We start from the raw sequence: 27954 nt of genomic DNA, 5'->3' as shown, positions 1-27954 counted from the left end.
TCCCCTCCCCTCCCCGCCCGCCGCGCATGCGCTGCCGCCCGCCCCGCGCGCGCCCCCGCGCGCGCCGCTGCCCCCCGCCCCCGTCCGCGCGGGAGGAGGAGGAGGCGGAGGCGGAGGAGGAGGAGGAGGAGGGGAGGGGGAGGAAGGCGCCGCCGCCATTACAGGCCGAGCCCGCCCCGGCGGCCCCGCCGCCCCCGCCCCGCCCGCCGCCCCCCGCCGCCGCCCCGACGGGGGACATGGCGCCGCCGCCCGCCACCCCCGGCCCGGCCCCCCGCCGCCGCCGCCGTCACGGTAAGGAGCGGTCCCGGGTTATTCCCCCCCCCGACCCCCCCTCCCGGCTGGGAACAATGGGGCCGCCCCACCCCCGCCGGCCGCGGGTCCGCCGGGCCGGCCGACAGCCCCGACGGGGGGAGCTGGGGGGGAGCGTGGCCTCGGCCCGGGGAGGAGAGGGGGGACACCCCCCCCATCCATTTGGGGATGGGGAGGCGGCTCATCCCCCGCCTGGGGGTCCTCCCGTTGAGGGGTCTGGGCGGGGGGGGAGACCACCCTCGGAGGGGGTGGTATCCCCCCCTCCCTTAAGGGGAGGGGTCCAAGGAGGGGAGACAGCCCCCCCCCCTTAGGGGAGAGGTCTGGGAAGGGCAGACCCCCTCGTTTAGGAGAGGGGAGACCCCCACCCTTAAAGGAAGGGGTCCAGGGTGGGGACACCCCCCACCCACCTTAAAGGGGAGATCTCCTGGGGAGAGGAGATGCCCCCCCCCCCCCTTTTAGGGGAGGGGTTTTGGGAGCGGGAGACCCCAGTTAGGGGAGAGTCCCTGGGGTGGGGAGACAGCCCCCCTTTAAGGGGATGGGTCCTGGGCGGAGAGACGACACCACGACCACTACCACTGCCAGGCTAAAGAAGGCCTGAGAGGGTGAGCGAGGGAGGGGGAGACCCCTTAAGAGGGGGTTGGCCCCCCAAGCTAGGAGGGGGAAGGAGAGACACACCCCCTCTTAAAGGATCCGTGGCCCCCCCACCAGCAAGGGGGTGGAGGGAGGGAACTCCCCCTCTGGGGCGGGAATGCAGACCCCCCACCACCACTAAGAGCTTGGGGGCTTTTCCCCCCCAACCCCAAAGATCTCCCCTTTATGGAGAGGGGGGGCTTGCTCAGCAGGGCATGAGGGGCTGCAGCCCCACTCTGGGGGGGGATCACCCTGTCCCCCCACTTCAGGAGGGGGGGAGGCAGGCATTGCCCTCCCCCAGATTGATGGGTCTCATGGAGGGGCTGGGGTTTTGGGGGGTCCCCCACAGTGGGGACAGCTATGGAACCAAGCTCCCAGCCCCCCCCCCAAGCAGGGGAGGGAGCCCTAATCCCCCTCACCAAAAGAAAAGGAGGGGAGAGCCTCAGGCTGATTTTTGGGGTGCTGCTGCCTTTTTGGGGTGTCCCCTCCACTCGGGGGGGGGGGGCGTTTCCAGCATCCGCCTTTTTGGGTGGCGAATGCCCCCCTCTTTACCGCCCCCCTTTTCATTTTTCCGGCCCGTTTCCAAAATCTTCCTCTGCTAACCCATGTTCATTTGGCTTTTCCGGCGGCGGCAGCAACCCCCCCGGAGACGAGCTTGGGGTTCGACCGGTGCTGGAGCCGCCCACCGGGCAGCTGCCCCGGCTCGCTCAGAGCGAAGCCGTCGTAGCAATGATGCCCACCGGCAATTAAAAAGCGTCTTTTTATTTGGTAATAAATTGACGGCGCCGGCTGTGGGCCGGGGAAACGGTTAAGGCGTTTGCTGGGAGATTAAGCTTCGCACAATGATTCTTTATATTTGGGGTTTTTAACGGAAATGGGGGCTTTGATTTCTTGGTAGTGTTTTTTATTATTTTAATTTTTTTTCTCCAGGAGCTGCCGTATCCGCACGAGCCGCCGGTAATTGGCGTTTAAATCCGCAGAGATAAAGACGGGCCTGACGCGCGCTTGGGCCGGCTGGTGATGTAATTTTTAATGGCCTGAATTCATTTATTTCTGCTTTCGCCCCGCCAACTGAGGGGGGGGGGGGGTGGGGGGGGTGGACGGACTTGAGAAACCACTTGATTTTAAAATTAAAAACCCAAAAAGGTGCTGAACCAGGTGCCGGGGCTGCGCGGCAGAGGATGCCTGCTCCTATGCCGAGGCTCCTGCTGCTTTCCTTATTCCATGCCAATACAGGGAAGCTTCATTAGGGTAACATGCTTTGTCAGGCTTTTGACAGCACTTGGAAAAATAAATTTAAATTCTTTTTTCTTTTTTTTTTTTTTTTAATCCCTCCCTTTCTCTGTCCATGTTCCCGGGCGCTTTGGGGTGGCATCGCTCACCTCCGAGCCTCAGGGAGCTTCGGTTTTTCCTTTGCTACCTTGGAAAAAAAGAAAAAAAAGGCTATTGTGGTTCCTAGCTGTGCAAAGCGTCCGATTTTAGGACTCTCCTTGCTCAGGCACTTGCGCATCTCCTCGTCCTGGCTCAGAGGACAGGATTCAGGGAGTGGCACATCCAAAACAGCATCTTCACCGGAGCGCGGCATGAGCAGCATCTCCTGGAGAGGGTCGGTGTCTGCGCTCTGGCTCTTCCGTCCTCTCCACACCTGCTTTGCTCTTTTGTTGTTTTTTTTTTAGTCTATTTTTTTTTCCTTTTTGCCCAGCAGCCTCAGTTCCTTCCCACTGTCTCCTCGGCCACGTCTGCTTACCGGGTAGGTTTTCCCTCGGTCCTCAGAGCATCACCCGCCTCAAGGCATCAGCAAATGGTGATTTTTGGAGAGGTTTAGGCTTTACTGTATCCAGAGTGATTTTAGGGATGCCGATTTGGAAGCTTGTCCTCTCTGAAGCAGCGTGACCTGATCATGAGCATCTCATAGAGATCCGTGTTTTAGTGTGGGGGCTAAACCTGGATAATTTTCTGCCATTCCTCTAAACCATGGTGGGTTTTCTTGGTGCTGCTGGGCGAGGAGCTGGTCCCCTCGGAGCCAGGCAGTTTGACTGGGAACTGTCCAGGGGGGCTGTGAAACCCTGCAGAAAGACACCCAATAAGATCGTGGCCGAGATCCATCCCTCCCTGTGGCCGCGTCTTCCCTCCCTGCCTCCAAACTCTGGTGAAACCAGGAAAATGGGGGGTAGGCATGTGCTGAGCTTCATGTCCGTGGTGTCTGCAGCCATCTGACAGCCGTGGGGCAATGGCGACCCTCATTTTGAGGTGAATTGGCTTAACTGGGGTGGGCAAGGGGTTGAGGCAGTGAGGTCTGCTCATTTTTCCGAAGGAGACTGGATTTATTGCAATTGCAGTTGGGAATTGGGTGTGTAAAAGTGATTTTTATGGTGATGAGATTTTGGCATGCCTGTCACAGAAGGTGATGCTTTTGTTCATGCTGAGCTTGAAGCCTAATTAGTCATCTTCTAGCCATGGCTGACTTAAGTGGTGTGCACCGGTGTTTGCCCGGCTGGGCTGGGACTCAATGGTTGGTGTTTGCTCCTTCACTGAGGGATCTCTACGACTTTGACATCCTTTGGCCTCTTCCTTGCTGACTCATTTGGACGTTGCCCCAGTTTATTTTTCTTGAAAATTAGTTTCAAGTTTGCTAACCACCGGGTCAGGGTGATTAACGCTCTGGTACGTTCTCGGGGAGGTGGTTGGTGGTGGAGCTGTTAATCACTCAGGTTGGGTGGGATGAACAGCTCCATCCCCGCTGCGGACATGTTTCTGGTTCGGTTTTGCTCTGGTTGGGTTGAACGCCTCTGGGGCTGTTGGTGGCAATACACCGGGAAGGGCCCCAGTTGGTCCATAAATATGGATAAATATAAATGTATGCCCATATACGTTGACTGTAGTTAACAGCTCAACATCCAAACGGAGATCAGCAATGAGTGGTGTCTATTGGGGTCCATACTGAGACCAGTACTGTTCCGATACCTTCATCAACGACATAGACAGTGGGATTGCAGGCAACACCAAGCTGAGTGGTGCCGTCGGTATCCTCAAGGGAAGAGCTGCCATCCAGAGCGAGCTGGAGGAGTTGACCAAAATGAACCTCATGAGGTTCAAGAAGGCGAAGTGCAAGGTCCAGCAGCTGGGTGGGGGCAATCCCCTGTCCCAGCACAGGCTGGGGGAGGGATGGATGGAGAGCAGTCCTGTGAAGAAGGACTTGGGGATGCAGGTGGGTGACAACTGGGACATGAGCTGGCAATGTGTGCTCGCCGCCCAGAAAGCCAAGCGTCTCCTGGGCTGCAGGTCGAGGGACGGGATTCTCCCCCTCTGCTCCGCTCCGCTGAGACCCCCACCCTGCGTCCAGCTCTGGGGTCCCCAGCACAAGACAGACATGGATCTGCTCAAGCAGGTCCAGAGGAGGCCACGGAGATGGTTCAAGGGCTGGAGCAGCTGTGCTGCGGAGAAGGGCTGAGAGAGTTGAGGCTGAACACAGCCTGGAGAAGAGAAGACCTTACTGCAGCTGTTCAATATAAGAAAGATGGAGAGAAACTTTTACCAGGGTCTGCAGCGATAGGACAAGAAGCGACAGCTTTAAACTGACAGAGGGGAGCGTTAGGTTGGACATGAGGAAGAAATTCTTTGTGATAAGGGTGGTGAGACACCGGAGGAGATTGCCCAGGGAAGCTATGGGTGCCTCCTTGTGGGAAGCGTTCGAGGTCAGGTTGGATGGGACTCAGAGCAATCTGATTGAGTGGGAGATGTGCCTGTCCGTGGCAGGCGGTTAGACTGGATGGTCTTTGAAGGTGCCTTTCAACCCAAACCATTTTATGATTCCATATATATATATATATATATATATATATATATATGTCTATGTGTAACCCTGCAGTCTAAGCCCTCGTGAAGCTGTTGGCAGAGCCAACAACTCAACTCGATGCCATGTTTCTAACAACCCACCTCAAAGCTGTTTTCTTTCATTCTCCTGCCAGGAACACCACTGGAGGAGCTGGCCTTGGCCAGGGAAGGGGGTTACAGCTGCGCCGGTCAGTCTGCTCATTTGTGAAACCCCCTTCATTAGGGGATAAGCTTGCCATTTTGCAGGCAACATGCTTTTGCTGAGGCAATGGACGAGTCCCCACGCAGAGCTTGCACCTTGCCACGCATCACTCTTTCCTATGTGTCACCAGAGAGCCGGTGAAAGAACAGGTCTGTCTCTGCTGCCGGCACACCAAAAAAATACACCCAAACAAGCCCAGCAGGAGGTTGATTTTGCCTGGTGCTTCTCTCATGGTGAGAGCTGTGGGAGGTGAGCCAGCGGCTAAAGACGATTAATATTCACGCAGCACTGCGTATCCCTTTCCCCATCATGATAGCACTTGACCTTTGCCTTTTGTCTCAGGATTACTGAATTGTTTTTAAAGCCTTTTTACGAGTTGACGAACGCAGAGGCATTGCCACATGCTGAGGCTGTGTTGAAGGCAGCGTTGTGGTAACTTTTAAATATCTAGATGAGAAGAAATGGCACTTAGATGAAGATTCTTTTTTTTCTCTGCTATGGCATTTTGATGTGAATAACTGTCTGGGATATTTATCTTACGATGGATAAATAGTAGTTTATTGGAGAGCAGTTGTAGCCTCAAGGTGTATTTATTTTTGCTTAACATTATCCTGGACTCGGATTCACTTTTGCTGTGACGTGAGATGGTCCTGGATGCCACCTCGTTGCAGAAAAACCTTTGCCCACCTGTTGTGAGATACTGTTTAACCACATACTTATCCCCCCCCCCGCCTTTCATTTTAGTCAAAGATTTAATGACCCAGCTGGGGAGAGCGAGCCCAGGCCGCTTGGCTCCTGGCCAGGTATTTCCACCGTTTAAGCCGTCAGATTATTTTGTGGTGCTTCGATGACACCACGGCTGCACTCACCAAAATGCCTGAGATAAGCAAGGCTGGCTCCAGACTACCTGAATTGGCTGCTGTGGTGGGTTTGTGCCATGTGCCTTCCTCAGAGAAGGGGAATGCTGAACCCACTCCTTTCGTTTTTAAGCTTCAAGGTTGAGGGTTGCTTTTTTTTAAGGGCTTCAAGCAAGTTCAGGTTTGCCGATTGCAGAGGACAGAACGACCGTAGGTTTCACATCTGAGGCTGGTCCATGGCACCAGCTGGTTTAACCGGCAGCCAGAGAGACACAGAGCTTGGGGAGCAGCAGCATCTCCAGGGGACCCCATCACCAGGCAGCTCTGGATGACTTTTTTGGTGATGTTAATATACCCAGACAACAAAGTGCTGGAGGTGCCCTGTGTCCCCTCAAGGTGCTGCGGGGCTGCCATTTCTTTTTGTCTCTGCCTCTGCATAGTCCAGCTTCTAATTTAGAGCTTTAGCTTATTTAATTTAAAATGCTTATACTAAACGCTCGGTTTTCTTAAAAATGCAAATTTCAGAGGGGTTCTGGATGCAAGACCACACTGGACGGAGAGGTTTGTCCCATGGCGGGCTGTGGTCCAGCCAGTCACTGCTCCACAAACAAGGTGTAGCCAAGGATGGAGTGTGTCTCCTTAAATCCTCTGCGCCCTGGATTTAGTTTCGTCTGATTTCCCATTGGGAATGCTGGTTCTGCTGTTATTTTAGCCCCTGGCTTCATGCTGTGCAGAGCACTCGGTGCCCTGGGCATCTGTGGCAGCAGGTTGAGGAGGAAGAGGATCCCATCGACCTGGGGAGAGCTGCAACACGGAGGTCATTCCCCTTAAATAAATGAAAAACCATGCCAAAAACTGGTTGGCGGCATCCGCACTGCCGTTGGGTCCCCTTCCCTCAGGGGTTTTTGAGTCACAAGCTGGAGTTTCTCCTCCCGCAGCACCCGCCAGGGCCTTCATGACCCTGGTGAGTGCCACAGAGAGCATGAAGAAAGCTTTGTCTCTGGTTTAATAGCATTTGGGAAGCTGCTTAATTGAACGTACTATTAATTCTGGGACTGTTGCGACACACACATGCAGTGAGCGTTGGGGGCTGGCGTGGAAAGCCGGGTTGAGTGCCGGCAGCCGCCCAGGCTTATCGGCAGCCAGGATTGTGTGAGCTGTTGTCACTGGTGGCTGTGGTCGTATCCAGGTTTCAGGTATCTGGGAGCAGAAAATACCTTTTTATTTTTTTTCTTCTCTTTGGCTCTGCTGCCAGCTTCTTAAGAGGAAACAAGAGCTAAATTCCCCCTGCTTTGCTGGGAATTAACAGAGCAGGTCCCTTCTTCTTCCTGGTCTTCCTGGCTGGACTTTGTGGCATAAATGAGTAACTCCTGACTCAGAGATTTAGGGGAGAAAATGAAAGCGAGCGCCGTTTGACACCAATTTTCCCCTTCCTATGCCCCGAGCAGAGGATAAAGGACATCGCTTCGTTAGGTTAAGCTAAATGGGGAGCTGAGGACACGCAGGCATGAGTGTGAGCGCACCCAAAAGCAGGGTGGGTGTGAAGCTTTCTGTGGCTCCTGGGTCTGAATCTGGGGGTGGGTTACTTATCCCCACACCGGGCTGATCCCTCCAGCTGCTTTTGCAGCATGTGCAGAAAAACACGGTGGAAACAGGCATGCTCCCATGTGCTGGCCAGGACTGATCCCGCCACATGTCCCCGTGTTCCCCCAAAACCTGTTTTTACGCTGCTGTGCTTCTAAAACCTTGCATTTCACTTTTTTTTTTTTATTTAAAGTCTAATTTTAAAGGTATGAAGCTGATCCACAAGAGGAAGCAGGGGAAATGGCTCTCAGGAGTTGCATAGGATGTGCAGTGATTTTTTTGAAGTATTATCCATATCTAATTTCTATAATTTTGGTGGGGAAACCCCACCCACGGTGTGCTCAGATATCCCAGTCTGTTGCTTTTTGCCAGCGTAGGAAATGCTTGTGCAAGCGAATGTGAGCACGATGAAGGTGATGGTGCGAAGCTGAAGGAGTGCCTCTGCTGGAATTCACTTTTGCTCACAAAACCTGTCTGTGGAAGTGCTTCTGCAACTGTGCGTACCGTGAGTTTTGCCAACTGAACAGAAAAAGGCGGATTCCCCACCAGGCAAAAGTGAACAGAAAATCTGATTTTCACCAAATTTGTCAGAAATTCATTGGACAATGCTGTCGCCTGGCCCAGGCACATACTGTAATTTGTTAATAAATTGCCCACTTTGTGCTGAGGATTAACATGGGCAGTGGTGCAGTATCCTCCATGCCGGCCCTTCCTCCCCCTTGTTAGATGCTTGGTATGTTGCTGCCCTCACTCCTCACAGATTTGGTCTTGGAAACCAGCAGCTCTGCAGCTCCAGGGGTTTTTATTTTTTGCAGAAAATTGGGAAAGTGGTTTTACGTCTGCAAGAGGGCTGGGCATGGCTGGGGAGACACTTCATCGTGCCGCACGACGAAGGGTAGCCCATCTGTTGCACGAGATTAAGCATTTCGGACCCAGATGGTTAAAAGCTTAAGTCAGTCTTTGCAAAGATCCAAACGACCCATTTCAGGGACTTTCTGCTCCTGGGACATGGAGAAAAAATTTACAGCTTGGGGGGAATCCCTCTGTCCTGGTGCCTGTGCCATGTTTCCAGCTGCCGCATCAGCTGGGCTCTCTGACCGGAGCATGGGAGCATTGGAGGGGAGATAGGAGAGCCGCAGCGGCTTGCCAGTTCGGCTGCCGGTCAGACAAACCAGTTTAAACAGCACCAGGGGTAAGCCTGAGCACGCTGATGTCTCACCAGGGTCTGGGTGCTTGGCATCCACCTGGACTCATCCTCCAAAATGGGGAGAAGCAGCGAGGATTGAGGAAAAATGCAGCAGGAAGAGTGGTTCCCAGTGGAGCAGCAGAAGAAGCTGTACAAGCAGCCCTGAGCCCCGTCCAGCCTCCCAGGGAGTAACTGCATTCCTTCAAATTGAGCGATGAATAATTAGGTGAAGTAATTAAAGGTTTGACAGCGGCTCGGCAGCATAGTTTACATTGCACTGGTGCTGCGGCTGTTACGCCCTTTTACCTGCAAGAGTCTCACCTTGAGGAGTGACACACGCTGCCGATAAGTGATGTTCCCGCAGGAAATAACGTGTCCACAGAAGAGCCAAGAGTTTGCAGACCGACTCCTGAAATGCCCGAACTTCTTGTGTTTAAGCTTAAACACCCACTTCTTCATGGCATTCAGATCACGTAACCTGGTGGCTTGACTGATACAGGTGACCTCATGGAGGGGTGAAATGTGGGGTTTTTGAGATCAAATGAATGTCAGGGTAGGTTTTTGAAAGCAAAGCGCTTGACAGCGTGGCAGGTTCGCAGCAGCCTTTTTCTGTCGTGTGATTCAATCCAGCTGGGGAACTGGAAGAACTGCACCATCCAGACATCAAAGTGGGGGAGACATTGTGGAAGGCTGTGCTCCCTGGATTGTTCCAACGACCCACAATATCATCTGCGCGTGATTTAATTTTGATTTTTGCCATAAGCTGAAAACTCTTCCACTCTTGGATTGTAAAGCAAACTATCTCAACTGCCGTTTTTCATAGAATCACAGGTTTTGGGTTGATGGGACCTTCAAAGATCATCCAGTCCAGCTCTCCTGCCATGGGCAGGGACATCTTCCACTAGATCAGGTTGCTCCAAGCCCTGTCCAGCCTGACCTTGAACACTTGCAGGGATGGGGCATCCACAGTTTCTCTGGGCAACCTTTTTCAGTGTCTGACCACACTCATAGTTTCAGGAGCAGTAATTAGGATCATCCCTCCCTCTAATACTGTTCCCTCTGGGAGGACTTCCTTGTGTCAGCTCATGCTTGGGGTGCCTCTTCAAGGCTTTAGATGGATCTCGCTGCCTTTTTTTTTTTTTTTTTTTTCCCAGCTATTCTGATCCTACTAGATCCCATCTATCCACGGGGAGTGAAGAGGTAATCCTCCTGGTAGAAGCAGTATTGGGTGTTAAGCCAGCACTATGTGTGATCTTAGGTCAAAAAGCAAAGACAAGATCGGATGGTTTGTTTTACTTGCTTTCTTTTCAGCGTTGACTTGGAAATGCCCGGGAAGCAAGCCCTCTCCCCCAGGCCCTGCTGTGGGTCCCCTCAGCTCTTCCCTCCTCTGCTGACCTGTTTTTCTTGCTCCATGCCCGGCTGGGGGGCAGACCGTGACCTTGGTCTGCCTTCGTGACATGGTCAGCTTGTGGTTTGCGCCTGCAAGCCACTTGTGATGACAGTGGGGAAGCAGTACCCACTGTGGTTAGCGCTCAGTCGGATGCTGCGGTTGGCACGTCTTGGCTGCTGCCGGTATCTCCCTGGCGTCAGCACTAGTGTTCAAGTGTGAGGTGTGTAAAATGGTAGGGGCAGAATTAGGTCTGTTTGGGGTTCCTGAGCTGAAATGCTGATGGTTGTTTCTTTTTCTCCTAGGGGGAAACGTCGGCCGTCCAATGATGGGGACCAGCAAGAACTGAAGCGCTGCTGGTACATACAGGATGGGAACGACAAACTTCATCGCCCCAGCGCCCTGCCTGGCTTGAGAACTGTCACCCCACCTTCCACTGAGCTCTCAAGTAGACTGGGTGCTGGAAACACTAATCCTCTTGAGTGCCGGAAACACTAATCCTCTCAGGTGCCAGAAACACTGATCCTCTTGGAAACGGTTGACTGGGACAGGATGTGTGGATGATGATGATGGCAAGAAAGCAAGATGTTCGCATTCCCACCTATAACATTAGCGTGGTGGGATTGTCCGGAACGGAGAAGGAGAAGGGGCAGTGTGGCATTGGGAAATCCTGCCTTTGCAACCGGTTTGTACGGCCCAGCGCGGATGAGTTTCATTTGGACCACACTTCAGTTCTCAGCACCAGTGACTTTGGGGGAAGGGTGGTCAATAATGACCATTTCCTCTACTGGGGGGAAGTTGTGCGTTCCCTGGAGGACTGCGTCGAATGTAAAATGCATGTTGTGGAGCAGACGGAGTTTATCGATGACCAGACCTTTCAGCCTCATCGCAGCACGGCCCTGCAGCCCTATATCAAGAGGGCTGCTGCGACCAAACTGGCATCGGCTGAAAAGCTCATGTACTTTTGCACTGATCAGCTTGGCCTGGAACAGGACTTTGAACAAAAACAGATGCCGGATGGAAAGCTGCTGGTGGATGGCTTTCTTCTCTGCATTGATGTTAGCAGGGGTATGAACAGGAACTTTGATGATCAGCTCAAATTTGTTTCAAATCTTTACAATCAACTAGCGAAAACAAAAAAGCCCATCGTGGTGGTCCTGACAAAGTGTGACGAAGGCGTGGAGCGGTACATTAGGGATGCACATACTTTTGCCTTAAGCAAAAAGAACCTCCAGGTTGTGGAGACATCAGCTAGATCCAATGTGAACATTGACTTGGCTTTCAGCACCTTAGTGCAGCTGATTGATAAAAGCCGGGGAAAGACTAAAATCATCCCCTACTTCGAAGCTTTGAAACAGCAAAGTCAACAGATAGCTGCTGCTAAAGACAAGTATGAGTGGCTGGTCAGCCGCATCGTCAAAAACCACAACGAGACATGGTTGAACGTGAGCCGCAAGATGCAGTCCTCTCCAGAGTATCAGGATTATGTCTACCTGGAAGGAACGCAGAAAGCCAAAAAGCTGTTTCTGCAGCATGTCCACCGCCTCAAGCAGGAGCACATAGAGCGCCGGCGGAAGATGTATCTCTCCATGCTTCCTCAAGCATTTGAAGCCCTCATTCCGGACCTGGACGAAATAGATCACCTGAGCTGCATAAAAGTGGAGAAGCTCTTGGAGACGAAGCCGGACTTTCTGAAATGGTTTATTGTCCTGGAAGAGACGCCCTGGGATGCCACAAGCCACATTGACAACACGGAGAACGAGCGCATTCCCTTCGACCTGATGGAGACTCAGCCCGCTGAGCAGCTCTACGAAGCTCATTTAGAAAAGCTGAGGAACGAGAGGAAAAGGGCAGAAATGAGAAGAGCTTTCAAAGAAAACCTGGAGACTTCCCCTTTCATCACGCCTGGGAAGCCCTGGGAGGAAGCACGCAGTTTCATTATGAATGAGGATTTTTACATGTGGCTGGAGGAGTCTATTTATATGGATATCTACAGCAAGCACCAAAAACAGATTATAGAAAAGGCGAAGGAGGAGTTTCAGGAGCTGCTCTTGGAGTACTCGGAGCTGTTTTATGAACTGGAGCTTGACGCTAAACCCAGCAAGGAGAAAATGGGCGTCATTCAGGATGTCTTGGGTGAAGAGCAAAGGTTCAAAGCCCTGCAGAAGCTGCAGGCTGAGCGGGACGCCCTTATTTTGAAGCACATCCACTTTGTGTACCACCCGACAAAAGAAACGTGTCCAAGCTGCCCAGTTTGCATAGACTCTAAAATCGAGCACCTGATCAGCTCCCGCTTCATCAGGCCCTCTGAACGCAACCAGAAGAACTTGCTTTTGGACTCCAACATCGACAGGATCAATCTGGTGATCCTCGGCAAGGACGGTTTGGCACGCGAGCTGGCCAATGAGATCCGGGCGCTCTGCACCAACGATGACAAGTATGTGATCGAAGGTAAGATGTACGAGCTGTCCCTGAGGCCAATAGAGGGCAACGTCCGGCTCCCTGTTAACTCTTTCCAGACGCCTACCTTTCAGCCTCATGGTTGTCTCTGCCTTTACAACTCGAAGGAGTCGTTGTCCTATGTGGTGGAAAGCATCGAAAAGAGCAGAGAGTCAACCATTGGCAGGAGGGATAATCACTTGGTTCACCTTCCTCTGACGCTCATCCTTGTTAACAAGAGGGGGGACACCAGTGGCGAGACGCTACATAGCTTGATACAGCAAGGCCAGCAGATCGCAAGCAAGTTGCAGTGTGTCTTTCTGGACCCCGCATCTGCTGGCATCGGGTACGGCCGTAACATCAATGAGAAGCAGATCAGCCAGGTTTTGAAGGGGCTGCTGGACTCGAAACGCAACTTAAACCTCGTCAGCTCAACCTCCAGCATCAAAGACCTGGCGGACGTTGACCTTCGGATCGTCATGTGCTTGATGTGTGGAGATCCATTCAACGCGGATGACATCCTTTTACCCATCCTGCAGTCCCAGACCTACAGACCTTCACAGTGCGGCAGCAGCAGCTCCGTCCTCCTTGAGTTATCCATTGGGCCGCACAAGAGGCGCGTGGAGCTCTCACTCCTTTCCTACCATTCCTCCTTTAGCATTAGGAAAAGCCGGCTCGTCCATGGGTACATTGTCTTTTATTCGGCGAAACGCAAGGCATCCCTGGCCATGCTACGTGCCTTTCTCTGCGAGGTGCAGGATATCATCCCCATACAAGTTGTGGCGCTTACGAACGGCTCCATAGACATCCTGGACAACGACTTGAGCAGAGAGCAGCTCACCGAGGGCGAGGAGATCGCCCAGGAGATTGACGGCAAGTTCACCACGATACCTTGTAGCCAGCCACAGCATAAGCTGGAGATTTTCCACTCGTTTTTTAAGGACGTGGTGGAGAAAAAAAACATCATCGAAGCCACCCACATGTACGACAACGTGGCTGAAGCCTGCAGCACAACAGAGGAGGTGTTCAACTCACCTCGAGCAGGCTCCCCTCTCTGCAACTCCAACCTGCAGGACTCAGAGGAGGACATCGAGCCCCCCACCTACAGCCCCTTCAGAGAGGACACGTCCATGCCCGCCCTGCCCAAAGACCACTCAAAGCTTTCCATGGAGCTGGAGGGGAACGATGGCTTGTCTTTCATTTCCGTCATGAGCACTTTTGAAAGCAAGCTGAACAACAAAGTACCTCCTCCAGTGAAACCAAAGCCCCCTGTGCATTTTGACATTACAAAGGGAGACCTGTCATATTTGGACCAGGGGCATCGGGATGGGCAGAGGAAGTCCGTGTCTTCTAGTAGCTGGTTGCCCACAGACTGCTTCGATCCTTCCGATTACGCTGAACCAATGGACGCTGTGGTCAAACCCAGAAATGAAGAGGAGAACATCTACTCTGTGCCTCACGACAGCACCCAGGGCAAGATTATCACCATCCGAAATATTAACAAAACCCAATCAAATGGCAGCGGCAACGGCTCGGACAGCGAGATGGACACCAGCTCCCTGGAGCGGGGCCGCAAGGTGTCAGTCGTTAGCAAGCCCGTGCTGTATCGGACGCGCTGCACGAGGCTGGGCAGGTTTGCTAGCTACCGAACCAGCTTCAGTGTTGGGAGCGACGATGAGCTGGGACCCATTCGAAAGAAAGAGGAGGACCAGACTTCCCAAGGGTATAAAGGTGATAATGCCGTTATCCCCTATGAAACAGCCGACGGGGAAGATCCGAGGAGGAGGAACATCTTGCGCAGCCTGAGAAGGACGACGAAGGTAGGCTGGTGCTTTCTGCCCTTCGATCATGGGATTTACAGGGTAGAGGTCAGGACGTATCGCCAGGCGTAAAGTCTGAATGAGGGTGGGAGCCCCTGCCGTTGCATTCATGGTGTGTTTTTCACGTATTTACTGATTGATTGAGTAGGGTAAGCACAGAATCTCTTTATTTTATTTTTTTATTGTGCATTAACTCACTGCTGGCATGGGCTGTGTGAACTTGCAGTACTATGCCAAAATCAACTCCATCATTTCCACCCTTGCAACACTCTTCTGAGAAAGTTTGTTCCGTGCTAAGAAGTTAGGAGTTTCAAGGGACAATTAGCTGAAACATGGGTGCTTTGAAATGCAGCCTCTATCTGCCTTGTAAATTCTCTTTAACATGGATGAATGGAGTAAAGGCGCTATTGTTGGCATAGAGTCATTTAAAGAAATGGGGTGAAGCTAGATGTGTCTGAACAGGGAAGACACTGGTAAGTTGAGGACCCATCTAAGTTGTTGTCTGTTGCTACTCTTGGGTGGCTTTTCTCAAGGCTCTTCTCTAGACGCATTGTGCTGCTGTAGCTCTACAAAACCAGACTTAAATGCACCTGGATTTGCTGCCGTTCTTTGGCACAATTGTGGATCTGCTCTTTTGAGGGTGAAACTGGTTTTGGACAAGCCTGCTGGTTTGCAGTGTTGCGTGGTTGAGTAATCTTTGGAATTCTTGGCCGGCAGTTGGCATGTCGATCGCCAAGGATTGGCCGTCAAAGCCACGCAGCCCTATGCATGGTGTGGCAGTGTTGGGCATGTGGTGGGTGTCCTGCCCACTCCAAGACATGGTGGACATCTTGGGTCCCACGCATGGATGCAAGTGGAGAAGCCAAGTCATGCTTGCATGGTCCGTGGGAACAAAAATGCCTGGCACTGCGGTGGAATGGAAGCACACACACACATGCACACACATATATGTACAACATACAGAAACATACAATATGGGCATTATATATGTACACAGATGCAAATGTTATATATGTACAGATATCACACACATGGCATATACAGAGGCATTTGTGTCATGCCAACAGACATATACATGCACACGTTAAATATACACATGCATTACACATGTTAAATATACATACACACAGACATCACATATGGAGGTCATATACATATGCACATTACACACATGCACACATGTGCACACATACATACACACTTTATATACACACATATGCATATGTTTATGTACACACATATACACATGAGCACACATATATACAATGCACCATTATATACGCATGTGCATATTATATACACACGTGTATCTTATACATAAGTGTTATGTACATGCACACACATATAGAAGTTATATACATATACACACATGCGCACACACAAGTTATAAACACAAATACATGTACGCGCCCATGTTGTTATGTACACGTCTATACAGGCACGTACACTATACACACAGACATTACAATGTGGGTGTATATATGTGTGCGAGGAAGAGGGGAGGCAGGAGGAGGAAGGGAAGCGGGGGCTGTGCTGCCCCTGACCTGGCAGAGGCAGCAGCAGCAGCTGCCGGACGTCCTGCTTGGAGCTGCCTGCTGCTGCAAAACCAATCACGGTAATTAAGAGGCATTATTAATTTCCACTGGAAACAAAGGGAGAGCTGCCCACAATGATCTACCAAGCAGGAAGGAGCAAACCGAAGTCCTCTTCTCCTTGGTGGGGAGGATGGGCCTGGTGCGATGCCTTTGGTCTCCAGGAACGATCCCGCTCCCTGCTCTGTCATACTGAGAGCTTCCTCAATTTCCCTTCTGCGTCCAACTGCTGAAGCATCGTTTTCTGCTTGCTGCATTAAAAAAAGCTCCGTCCAGATGCTCCCACTCATCGGGGGGTGCTTGGGGATTGGGGAGAGCCGGTTGCTCTCATCCAAAAAGGGTGTTTCAAGACTCCCCCCAAAAATGGGTGTTTTGAGTCTTCCCGAAATACCCACAGAGGCACAAACTTCCCTTACGGGCGATGGATACACTCACTCCCATGGCGTGGGACATGCTAAGAGGAGAGCAGGCTGCACTCTTCTGCAAGGGGAGGAGGCTTTGCTGATGGGACTGGGTTTCCAGCAGGCGGATTTGGGTTTATAAATGGCTTGTTTGGGTTTATAACTGGCTTTTTGGGATTTCCAGACAGCATTTTTGGGCTTTGGTCCCATGCTGTGTTGTAGCACTTCCCCTTTTCCAAGGGGAAGCCAAGGGATGTGGCTGGGCAGCAGATGCTGCCACTAATAGCAGTTCTTGACATTTTGATTTCTCCCCCTTAATTGTGGGGATTTATTTTTAAGTCACAGTTTCATCTTCGTTTTGCTGATGGGAATGGTGTGTGGTGGCAGGTACCACCTTGCCCAGGCTGGAGGAGCATGTGGGTTTCCACCTTTGCTTTGGTGATATGTTGTGGGGTTTATTTTGCTCTTTCCTTAAAGTTTAGTAGCAAAATTCTGATAGTAGAATCATAGGATGGGTTGGATTGGAAGGAACCTTCAAAGACCATCCAGTCCAACCGCCTGCCATGGACAGGGACATCTCCCACTAGATCAGGTTGCTCGGAGCCCCATCCAGCCTGACCTCGAACACTTCCCACAATGGGGCATCCACAGCTTCTCTGGGCAACCTGCTCTGGTGTCTCGCCACCCTTATTGCAAAGGATTTCTTCCTTGTGTCCAACCTAACCCTCCCCTCTGTCAATTTAAAGCTGTTGCCCCTTGTCCTGTCACTGCAGACCCTGGTATAACTTTCTCTCCATCTTATAAGCACCTTTATGTACTGAAAGGCCACTAGAAGGTCTCTGTCTAGTATGTCCATGTCTCTCATGTACTGGGGAGCTCAGTGCTGGACCCACCACTCCAGGTGGGTCCTCAACAGCACTGAGGAGAGAAGGATCACCTCCTTCCAGCTGCTGGCAACGCTTTGTCTAATGCAGCCCAAGACACCGTTGGTTGCTGTTGTGGCACCTTGCTGGCTCATGGTCAGCTTGGTGTCCACCAAGCCCGCCCCCCAGGTCCTTCTCTGCTGAGCTGCTTTCCAGCTGGGTGGCTCCCAGCCCCCCAGTGTGTCCCTGGGGTTGTTCCTTCCCAGGGGCAAGACTTTGCGCTTCTTGTTGAACTTTATGAGATTCCCATTAGCCCATTTCTCCAACCTGTCAAGGTCCCTCTGGATGGCAGCACGACGCTCTGGGCTATCAGCCGCTCCTCCCACTTTGGTGTCATCCACGAACGTGCCAAGGGTACATCTGCCCCATCATCCAGATCATTAATGAAGATGTTAGACAGGACTGGACCTCAGATTGACCCCTGGGCTAGTCCATTGGGCACTGGCCTCCAACTAGACTTTGCTCCATTGATCACCACCCCTTGGGCCTGGCCGTTCAGCCAGTCTTCACCCCACCTTACCCTCTGCTCATCAACAGCTTCTCCAGGAAAATCTGGTGGAGAAGGTGTCAAAAGTCCTAGCAAAGCCCAAGTGGACACTCCACTGCTCTCCCCTCATCAACCAGACCAGTTGCTTCATCCTAGAAGTTCATCAAGTTGGGTGAAGTCCCATTGGCTTCTCCCATTTTTTTGGTCTTTCCCTTCAGCACCTGGAGAGGTTTTTTCAGCTAAAGACTGACAAAAATGCCTATTTTTATGAAAACGATGCCGCCATTTATTTTTCACCTAAGCCATGACATCCAGGAGGCTCCACCTTAGACATTGGCGAGCGACAACGTTTGGGATGAAATTCGTCAGCTTTGCAAAGCCTTCGGTCAGGTTTAATGTTCTGTAGCAGGGAAGGGAGTGTTGGGAGAAGTGGCTTCCTCATCTGTAACCACCACCCCCGCCTCTCTCTTGAATAAATACGTTACGATGATAATCATTCACTTTAGGAAATAATAATAGCAGCCTGCTTGAATAAGTGTCTTATTCATAATATTACAATAATATTACATGCATTGGAATAAATAATAATGCATTGGAATAAATAATAATGCATCAGAATAAATAATGCATCAGAATAAATAATAATGCATTGGAATTAATAATGCATTGGAGTAAACAGTGCATTAGAATAAATAATAATGCATTGGGATAAATAATAATCCATTGGAATAAATAATAATAATTCATTGGAATGAATACTAATGCTTTGGAATAGATAATAAATTGCTTGAATAAATAGCAATCCACTGAAATTGGCATGTTATCTGGGTCTGATCGCTGTCAGTGAGCATGCTTTGGATGCGGGAGCACCTCCAGGAGGGTTTTTCTCCCCGCAGCTCCTGCTGGATCTGGCCCAGCTGGGAATTCAGCCCAGCAAAGCGATCGCTGTGTTTTAGGCTTTATCCACAGCTACGCTCAGCATGGATCGGTTGGCCAAGGAGCAGCGGGAGTTTGTTGGGGCTGTGGCTTGCCCCGTTGGATCGGCTTGTGTCGCTCCTGCCAAAATAACTGGATTTTGGCTTCCGATACCCTTCGCCATGTAAAAATTTTAAGAGCAGCCTCTGCATCCTTCCTATCTCAGTGGTAACGGGTCAACTTGCAGATTTAAGTGTTTAAATAAACAGGCATATTTGGGGTATTTGCCTCAACTTTGCTCTTCTCTCTCCCACAGAAGCCAAAGCCCAAACCTCGGCCGTCCATCACAAAGACGACATGGGAAAGCAACTATTTTGGGGTGCCTTTGACCAATGTAGTGACTCCGGAGAAACCCATCCCCATCTTTATTGAGAGATGCATTGAGTACATCGAAGCAACAGGTAAGAGCAACCGGCTGCGGAGCTTTCTGCCTGGGGGGAAAGGTCTTGTTGCAAGCTGCGATGGCAGCGCATGGGGAGGTTTCTTCTTCATCACAAGCTCAGGTCGCTGTGGTTTTTTCTGAGAAGGCATAAAACTCTTCCCCGGATCCTTTTTTATTACCTGGGGAAATGAGCGTGCCTGGAGAACCACCAGCCTTGGACATCTGCTGTTCCCATCCCGGCCTCAGAGATGAAGGGTTGAAATAACTCCGGCTACCTTCAGGTGGGACTTTTTTGGGTGCATCCACCTTGCACCTTTCCGTCCGAGTGGTTGATGTTGATGGCTACAGCCTCTGGCAGCCCTAATTAACACCAAAATAAGCTCCATGCTTTTTTTCTGATGGCTTTTTCCCCCACCAGGCTCTTGCTCCAGGAAACTGTAATGGGGAGATCAGGCGGTGGGTGCTTCCCCTTTCTCAGCATTTTTTTTTTGCCAATGGCAAAGCATGAGCCGACACCACTGCTGCATCCAAGAAAAAACAAGTCAGTGACGCTTCACCCCCCTGGTCTCTCATCCGGAAAATCCAGGCAGTGTTTTCAGGGAGACCAGGTTTTGTTTCTTTTTCCCCACTCTGTACACCAAAAAAAAAAAGACCATTATTTAGGCGGAAATGCCTTGCGCAGAAGAGATGTCGGTCATCATAGTGTGCTGTAATTTGAATTAATCATTAACGCTTTAAATGAGCACAAAGCGATGGCAGGAGTTGAATGCTATGCTGGGGATAAATCACCTAAAATCGAGGCTGAGGTTTGGAGGAGCCGTGTAAAAAGAAATAGCATGGGGGGTAAAAAGATAAGTCAGGGGTGAGAAATTCTGCATGGAGCTGTGGGCGGGTTGGTTCAACTTTGATGTTAACTTGCTGTACCTCCTAATTTTTGAATTAAAAAATAGATCTCAGAAGGGCGCTGGGTTTAAAAGGTTAAAAATAATAAATAGGGAAATTCCTCCCTGTTGGGATGAGATCACAAGCTGGGTTTAATCTAGGATATCCCGGAGGAGCAGGATTTCACGGAGGGGTAGGGATTTGGGGTGTCATCACTTCCAGGCTCTGGGGAGCAAATGAGACATATGGATTTTAATGCCTATAAACACGGGTTTATAGGGGGGTTGTCCCTAAAGCCCCCCACCCCATTTGCTCATGCCCCCCTTGCACTGATACCTGCTCTTTTTTCCTCACCAGGGCTGAGCACTGAAGGCATCTATCGCGTGAGTGGAAACAAATCAGAGATGGAGAGCCTGCAGCGGCAGTTCGACCAGGGTAACCTCTGCCACCAAGATTCCTCCTTTCTCACCCCAAAACTCAAGGGACACCCGCACCCAACGTGCCTGCATCCCCTCCACCACCACCAAAGTGGTTTTAGGATGATAACATGTTTGGGCACACTTAAGCCCTGTAGTTTTTATAACCTGGACAAGGCTGACATGCTCACTGCAGCTGCACTGCCCCATGCCATCCCAATGAGCGATGCCAGGCACCAGGACTCTCTGGTTCCCACGTTTTTCTGAGTGTTTTATCCATTTTCGTGCCCCTCCTGCCACTGGTTTGCCTGCTGTGCGTCAGGGTTTGGATCCTCTGTGAAATGGAGATTGGGGTTGGTGGCTGGAGGCAGTTTTCTGCCGGTGGCAGTGACGAGCTGCTTCAGAGCAAATCTCCCTGTCAGCTTCCTGCACCCCAGAAGCGCTTCGGGCTGTGACCACGAACCTGGGGGTGTAACCCCGAGACTCTCCCTTTGCAGATCATGGGCTGGACCTGGCTGAGAAGGATTTCACTGTCAACACCGTGGCCGGTGCCATGAAGAGTTTCTTCTCCGAGCTGCCCGAGCCCCTGGTCCCCTACACCATGCAGGTTGAGCTGGTGGAAGCCCACAGTGAGTATGCCCAGGGGGTCCTGACCCTCGTCCCACCCCAGCCCGGCCTATCTCCTCATTAATTCATACCATACTGGCTCATTTGTGGGCACATCTCATTAATGAATACCATAAAAGCCCATTTGCAGGCATGTCTCATTATTTCACACCCTCCGAGCCTGTTTCTGGCTGGAGATGCTCTGCCCCAGCATCACTGCTCGGCGCCATCCTGCACCCGTGAGCAGCGTGGGTTTTTGCTGGGTTGGGAAAGACTGATGATCTGCTTAAGTCAGTGGCCCAAAAATCCCCCCCACAAAGAGGAGGGATCCCACAGCAGGATGCTGCCACGACCAGCTGCGATGCCCGGCAAGCATTTCTCTGCCACAGCAGCCCCCCGACTCCGCATTTCCTCCTGGCAGAAATCAACGACCGGGAGCAGAAGCTCCATGCGCTGAAGGAAGTGCTGAGGAAGTTTCCCAAGGAGAACTATGAGGTCTTCAAATACGTCATCGGGCACTTGAACAAGTACGTATCGGGGTTCCTGGGACACGGGGAGGAGCACCCCAACCCCCCCCCGCCCGCCCCTGCCACAACACCAGTACTGGGGCTCGCCTCTGCAGCCAGGTGGCGTCGAGGCAATTGGGGGGGGGGCCCTGCTGGCACCTCACTGGCATCGTCTTGTTCTCTCTCTCCCACCACAGGGTCAGCCACAACCATCGGGTGAACCTGATGACCAGTGAGAACCTCTCCATCTGCTTCTGGCCCACCCTGATGAGACCCGACTTCAGCACGATGGACGCCCTGACGGCCACCCGCACCTACCAGACAATCATCGAACTCTTCATCCAGCAGTGCCCCTTCTTTTTCTACAACCGGCCCATCCTCGAGCCCCCCAGCGCCACTCCTGGTTCTCCATCCACTGCCCCCCCTGGCGCCCCTTTCCTCCCCGCAACGCCAGGCACGGCTCAGCCCTCGCCTCCCCGGACCCCACCGCCATCACCACAGTCACCCGTCCAGCCACTCCTCCCAGCCCAGCTGCACACAGAGCAGCACACACTGTGAGCTGGTGCTGGGGAAAGAAAAAAAAAACAAAAAACAAAAAACAACAAAAACCAACCGGAAAAAAAAAACCCACAAGAATCTTGGTCTGGTCTGGGGTGCCCAGTGGAGACAGGGAAGCGAACACTGGGCTTGGGCTCGCCCTCTCCCGCCCCAGAGCAGACTTGAGCATGGCGGGAGCGCACCAGGGCAGCTGGACTTGGGGCCGCAGGAGGATTTTTCCCCACCTTTCGGTTTGGGCAGGGGGTTGAGGAGCGGATCTGGCACCAGCGGGACAGTGGGGCTGAGCCAGTGGACCCATGTGCCAGAGCGCTTGGCAGATTGGACGCTCCTCCAGCTGCCCCTGGACTTTTCGGCTTGGCCCCGGCACCACCAAACTCCCTCGCATTCCACGGGATGCGGCTGGCGGCTCACCCAGCACTGTCTGAAGCTCATCCTATGTGGCCTAAGGCTTGTCCGGCACATCCCAGCTTGCCCAGCATGGCCCAGCACGGCCCAGGGCTCATCCAACACGCTGTGGTGCAGCCTGAGGCCCATCTGGTATGGGCTGATGCTCATCCAATGGGACCTGAGGTTCATCCAGTGTGATCCGGCACAGCCCCAGGCTTGTTTGATGCAGCCCAAGGCTCATCCAACATGGTCCAGCTTAGCCCAAGGCTCATCCCACATGGTCCAGCTTAGCCCAAGGCTCATCCAACATGGTCCAGCATGGCCCAAGGATCATCCGATATGGTCCAGCATGGCCTGAGGGTCTTCCAAAATGGTCCAGCACGGCCTGAGGCTCACCCAGCATGGTCCAGCGTGGCCCAAGGTTCATCCAACATGGTCCAGCATGACATGAGGCTCATCTGACATGGTCCACCAGGGCCCGAGGATCATCCCACATGGTCCAGCTTAGCCCATGCTTCATCCCACACGGTCCAGCATAGCCCAAGGCTTGTCTGATGTGGCCTGAGGCTCAGCCGACACGTCCTGAGGGTCTTCCGACACATCCCAAGGCTCACCCAACACATCCCAAGACTTATCTGAGATGACTCGAGGCTCATCCGTCACCCAGCGCTTCCCGCAAGTCATCCGATGAATCCCAGGACCTCCCTGGGGCCCCACCTACGCCGCTTTCCGCCCGTCCCCCAAAAAGCCTTTGTGGGTGTCCAGCATTGCCTTTTGGCCAGGACCCTCCCACCCCACCCTGCGGTTTCCGCCCCTCTCCAGGGATTTTGGCATTAAGCACTTACCAGAGGGGAGGGGGTTGGGCCTGCTGCCCCCACCCCCCCAACCCTGTTTTTGGCTGGATTTGCAGGTTTTCCTCCGCAAAAGCCGGTGCCGGTTTTGGAGTTGGGTTCAACGCATTTCAGCTTGGGGAAGGAAAGCTGGAATTTGGCTGCGGCAAGAACACCTGGTTCGCCTTTGGGGATGGGTGTTGGGTGCCCTGGGGAATGGGGGGGGGGTGCCCAGGTTGCCTGGGTCCCCCTGGGACGGGGATGGGGGGGGGGGGGTGTGGCTCAGACACCCGGATCCCACAGGAAAGGGGGGTTTGGACCCCTGGGGGATGGGGACACCCGGATGTCCACATGGGTTCTTCCCCCACCCCTCCTCCCAGTACCAGGGTGGTTTTAAACTGGATTTTCATGGTACCACTGGGAGAGCACAGGGAAGGCTCCCGCCGCCCCTCCTGGGTCTCTTCGCACTTTAAGACACCTCCAAAAACCCCCCTCAGCTCCCCGCCACCAGTGACAAAAACAGCCCAAAACCCTCCAAAAACACCTGCCCCCCCTGCAACCACCCCTTGGGGGGGACGACATACAGACTCCTCCAGCCCGTGGAAACCCCCAAAAAGGGCTTTTTTCCCCCCAATTTCTCCAGTCTTGTGCTTTAAAACAAAAGTGTTGGTGTAAATAGCGGCCGCCGGCTTTTTTTTTTTTCTCTCCTTTTTTTTTTTAATAAAACTGGCCAAAAAAAACCCTAAAAAGAAGAAAAAAAACCCATAAAGAAGAAAAAACCCTGAAAAGAAGAAAAAAAACCAAAAAGAATTAAAAAAAAAAAGAAGAAGAAAATAAACCCGAAAAGTATGAAAAAAGAAACAAACAAACAAAAAAACAATTCTCACCACGGGGGAGGGTTTTTTGCTGTTAAAAATTGGGGGTTTGGTGCCTTTCGGTGCAGCCGGAGGGGCCTTTGGGGGTGTTGGAGGGGGGAGTGTCAGTGCTGGCAAAGGGCTGGGGGAAAAAAAAGGCAAAATTGGGCAAAATTCAAACTGGGAGACAGATGCATTGCTGCTTGTCGTCGTCCCCCCCCCCAAAATGGGACAAAACACTACGTTTTAACAATTTTCCCCCTACCGCCACATCTTCGTCCTCCTCTTCCTCCTCACCCGCCATATCCCAGTGCAGTTTTGGGATAGAACTCCCAATTTTGGGGATTTAGGTTTTTCCCATTAGGTTGAACCCTCCCTTTTTTTGGGGGGGATAACCCCGTCATACAATAGGAACGTCATATCGGAAAAAAGTCATTTTTAAAGCAGGACGTAAATTATTTAAATAATAAAAAAAAATCTCTGGGTGGGGTTCCCCCCCCGACTGTAAATTAAAAAAACAAACAAACAAAAAAACCCAAAATCAAAATTCATCATTTAAGAGATTCCTCCGCCAAAAGAAAAAGATAATTGAATTTTTGGGTCTTGGGGGGGTGGGGGGGGGCTGCCGGCAAAAGGGTCGGCAGGAGCAACGCCGGCGCTAACGGTTCTTTCTTTGTATTTTTAGGGTCTAACAAACCTCCCGCCCCGTAGTTTTTGGTGATAGACGTTGCCTTTTTCCGCTTCTTTTAAAGACGTTTTTAACAATTTGTGACATTTTCCAGGGCCGATGCGATTAGTGCATGAAAAATAAAAATTAAAAAAAAAAAATGTTTAATGCTCGGGGGGTCCGGCCGGGCCCTTTTCCTGCTGAATCAAAAGAGAAAAAAAGAGAAGGAAGACAAGAAAAAAAAAGAAATAAGAATAATTTCGAAGTCACTGTGGTGGTTTTTTTTGGGTGGGGAGTGCGGGAGGGGAGTTGTAAACTGGGAACCAGTGGTGAACTGGGAATGAGCAGTGAACTGGCCATTGCAAACTGGGAACCGGTTGCTAACTGGGCTTTGCACCCTGGGAACAGGCAGCAAACTGGGAACCAGTTGCAAACTGGGCTTTGCAACGTGCCGAAGCCAGTTGCAAACTGGGCTTGGTTGCAAACTGGGAACAGGTAACAAATTAGGAGCTGGGCACTGCAAACCGAGAACCAGTGGTGAACAGAATGAGCAGCAGCAAACTGGGAACGGGGCAGCAAACTGGGAACCAGTTGCAAACTGGGATTTGCAAAGTGGGGAGACAATTTTCAGGTTAATCAGCAGGAATTTGGGCAAATCAGCTGCAAACTGGGGTTTTTTCCCTCTGCGTGCAAATGAATTGGTGACAAATTGGGGCTTTTTCCACATTTTTATTTCCCAGTCCATCTCCGCTCCATTGCCCCGCACCAACTGCGGGGGCTGCAAAAACTGAGGCTAAAAACACCCGTTTCCGGCACGGCGCCCCAATAAACACTAATTTTTTAGTAAAACCCCCAGAACAGAGCCACGCAGAGGCGAGTTTTGCTCAAAAAAAAAATCTTTTGCAGCAGGAATGAGCGTGCAAACGTGGTGAGTGCAGCAAACGCCCCAGGAGGGTGCAGAAGGTGCGGCCCCTCCCACTCCCCCACGTTGAGGGTGAGTGAATAAATATAAAGCAGCCAAAACTGGGGGGTTTTGCACAAAAACAGCATCTGGGAGGGGCATGGGCAATCCCAACCCTGGGGGGCGCTTTAATTGAATTTTATTCCAACCCTCCAGGTGTTTTTGATCCCCCGGGGGGTGTGTGTGTGTGTGTGTGTAATCTTCCCAGGTGCAGTTTTAAGCCTTTGGGGGGGGGTAATCCCCCAGGGGTGGCTTTTAATCCTCCTGGATGGGGTGTTAATCCTCGGGGGGGGGGAATTTTATCATTTAATCCTCCTGGGGGGAGAGGCTTAATCCTCCCAGGGTGGTTTTAATCCTCTTGGGGGGAGATTAATCCCCACTGGGGGGGTTAATCCTCCTAAAGTGGGGTTTAATCTCCACTGGGAGAGGGTTAATTTTCTGGGCAGGGGTTTAATCCCCACTGGTGGGGCATTAATCTTTGGAGGGGGGTGGGGCTAATCCCTACTGGGGTGGGTTTAATCTTCTGGGGGGGGCGGTGTGCTTAATCCCCCCTAGTGTAGATTTACACACCCCCCATTGGTTTTCACCCCCCTCAACGCAGTTTCCAGTCCCCCAAGGAGTTACTTTCCCACCCCATCACTGAGGGGATCCCTGCTATCGTCTCTCTCCCCACCCACCCCCCCACCCCGGGGTCACTTTTCGGGGGGCTCCTCGGGGACGATCTCCACCTCCAAACGCCCGACGTAGAGGGAGAGGGCGCAGAGCCACAGCAGGGCCAGCAGCGCGGCAGCGGCAGCGTTGGCGGCAGCAGTGGGCGCTGGCAGCATCATGGGCCGCCGCAGCAGCACCAGGTTCACCAGGTAGGAGCCCGCCCCATAGGAAACGCACAGGCCCCCCAAGATGAAAAACCCTAAAAAAAAAAGAAAAGAACAAATAAACTCAAAAAAGAGCTGGGTTAGAATATTTAAGGGCTTCCTTCCCCTCCCAGAGTGGGGGGGATGCTTATTATGATGACAAATAGGTAAAATGCAGCAAAATTTGGCAAGATGGAGGGACACGGACTGTGAAATGGAGGAAATGGCACCAAAATGGGCACCCACAGGGGGGTGGGGGCAGAGGGGTGACTGGGATTTGGAGGATTTTGGTTGGTTTTGGGGTGTGGGGAGGGTGATGGGGCTGGGTGGGGGGCCCAGAGGGGACGGGGCAGTCCATCTGGGGGTGTCATCAGGGTAGGTGTCCCCAAGAGGAAATGGGTGTCCCCTGGGTGGGTGGGTGTCCTGGGGGTGGCTGTGGCCCCTGGGTGGGTGCTCTGGGCAGGGTGGGTGTCCCCAGGGGGAGGCGGGTGTCTCCAGAAGGGGGCTTGTCCCTGGGGGTGGGTGTGTCTGATGGGTGGGTAGGAGTGTGCCCATGTGGGTGCCCCCCCATCCCATCCCCACCGTAGGCAGCATCACGGCCAGTGTCGCTCTGGACGTAGGAGATGACGCCGACGCCAGTGGCCAGGAGCCCGTTACGGAACCAGGAGAGGAGACCTGGGGGGGGGAGGGTGTCAAGGGGGGGGGGGGGGGCAAGGGGATCCCTCCCGCCCCTCCCTCAAGCCCCGCCCCCAGCCCCCTTATCCTGACCTCAAGCCCCGCCCCCAGCTCCCTCGCCCCCTCACGCCCCGCCCCCAGGTCCCTCACCGCGCCCCAGCTTCCTTCACCCCTCAAGCCCCGCCCCCAGCTCCCTCGCCCCCTCAAGCCCCGCCCCCAGCTCCCTCTCGCCTCGGCTCCGCCCCCAGCCGCATTCCCGCCGGCCCCCGCCCCGCCCTTTACCTCCCTCCAGCGCCTTCCGCAGCAGCCAGGCGTCCGCCCGTTCCAGGTCGGAGGCGGCGGGGGGGGGCGGAGGCGGGGCCCGGCCCAGGCTGTACCGAGGCCGCCCTGCCGCCCCCCGCAGCCTCCGCAGCGCCAAGGCCGCCGCCGCCCGCCCCGCACCGCCCCACCAGCCCATGGCGGCCCCGCCACGTCCCCCGCCCCCCCTTCCCCCCCGCCTCCTTCCACCCAAGCTTTCCTTCCCGGCGCCGCCGCCGCACGCCCGTTGGTCGCCGTTGCCGCCGCTCACCGCGGGTTACCGCGCCTATTGGCGGAGACGCGCGTTCGGCGGCGGCGCCCCGCCCCGCGCGGACAATGATACGCGGCGATAAGCCGGCGCGCTATGCCCCGCCCCCTCCCAAGCGGAAGAAACGTTCCTATTGGCTAAGCACGGGGTATGGCACCAAGAGACGGGCCCCTTCTCTCACGCCC

The 27954-nt window shown here is 52.9% G+C and overlaps 2 protein-coding genes across 6 annotated transcripts; one reads left to right on the top strand and one right to left on the bottom strand.

Moving 5' to 3' along the window:
• The first annotated feature begins 2 nt into the window (after positions 1-2).
• On the top strand, positions 3-24979 carry ARHGAP35 (Rho GTPase activating protein 35). Of its 4 annotated transcripts, none has more exons than XM_075019706.1 (8): positions 3-291; positions 1870-1896; positions 10295-14248; positions 18883-19027; positions 20248-20325; positions 20804-20935; positions 21334-21439; positions 21616-24979. In XM_075019706.1, the coding sequence occupies exons 3-8, from the start codon at positions 10550-10552 to the stop codon at positions 21974-21976; spliced, it is 4521 nt and encodes a 1506-aa protein (XP_074875807.1). In that variant the 5' UTR covers positions 3-291; positions 1870-1896; positions 10295-10549; the 3' UTR covers positions 21977-24979. The 4 variants fall into 4 exon arrangements, with proteins under 4 accessions (XP_074875807.1, XP_074875805.1, XP_074875806.1 ...); XM_075019704.1 differs by having other exon boundaries at positions 1870-1956; XM_075019705.1 differs by having other exon boundaries at positions 1870-1961.
• TMEM160 (transmembrane protein 160) lies at positions 24774-27954 on the bottom strand. Of its 2 annotated transcripts, XM_075019718.1 has the most exons (4): positions 27487-27954; positions 27112-27204; positions 26404-26585; positions 24774-24914 (listed from the first exon to the last, which is right to left on the bottom strand). In XM_075019718.1, the coding sequence occupies exons 1-4, from the start codon at positions 27659-27661 to the stop codon at positions 24879-24881; spliced, it is 486 nt and encodes a 161-aa protein (XP_074875819.1). In that variant the 5' UTR covers positions 27662-27954; the 3' UTR covers positions 24774-24878. The 2 variants fall into 2 exon arrangements, with proteins under 2 accessions (XP_074875819.1, XP_074875818.1); XM_075019717.1 differs by lacking the exon at positions 24774-24914 and having other exon boundaries at positions 25429-26585; positions 27487-27950.

The sequence above is a fragment of the Buteo buteo genome, chromosome Z, assembly GCF_964188355.1.
Source record: "Buteo buteo chromosome Z, bButBut1.hap1.1, whole genome shotgun sequence".
NCBI classification, from domain to species: domain Eukaryota; kingdom Metazoa; phylum Chordata; class Aves; order Accipitriformes; family Accipitridae; genus Buteo; species Buteo buteo.
The sequence above is the reverse complement of the archived record's forward strand: the minus strand, read 5'-3'. Positions and strand labels throughout refer to the sequence as shown.

Bases quoted from the DNA above. Each gene is read 5' to 3' on its own strand.
- TMEM160 (XM_075019718.1), bottom strand. From the start codon at position 27,661: ATGGGCTGGTGGGGCGGTGCGGGGCGGGCGGCGGCGGCCTTGGCGCTG. The intron at 26,586-27,111 runs GTGGGGATGGGA...TTTTTTTTTTAG, and splicing joins TGGCCGTGATGCTGCCTACG to GGTTTTTCATCTTGGGGGGC. The intron at 24,915-26,403 runs GTGGAGATCGTC...CTTTTGATTCAG, and splicing joins TCTACGTCGGGCGTTTGGAG to CAGGAAAAGGGCCCGGCCGG.
- ARHGAP35 (XM_075019706.1), top strand. From the start codon at position 10,550: ATGATGATGATGGCAAGAAAGCAAGATGTTCGCATTCCCACCTATAAC. The intron at 19,028-20,247 runs GTAAGAGCAACC...TTTCCTCACCAG, and splicing joins TGAGTACATCGAAGCAACAG to GGCTGAGCACTGAAGGCATC. The intron at 20,326-20,803 runs GTAACCTCTGCC...CTCCCTTTGCAG, and splicing joins GCAGCGGCAGTTCGACCAGG to ATCATGGGCTGGACCTGGCT.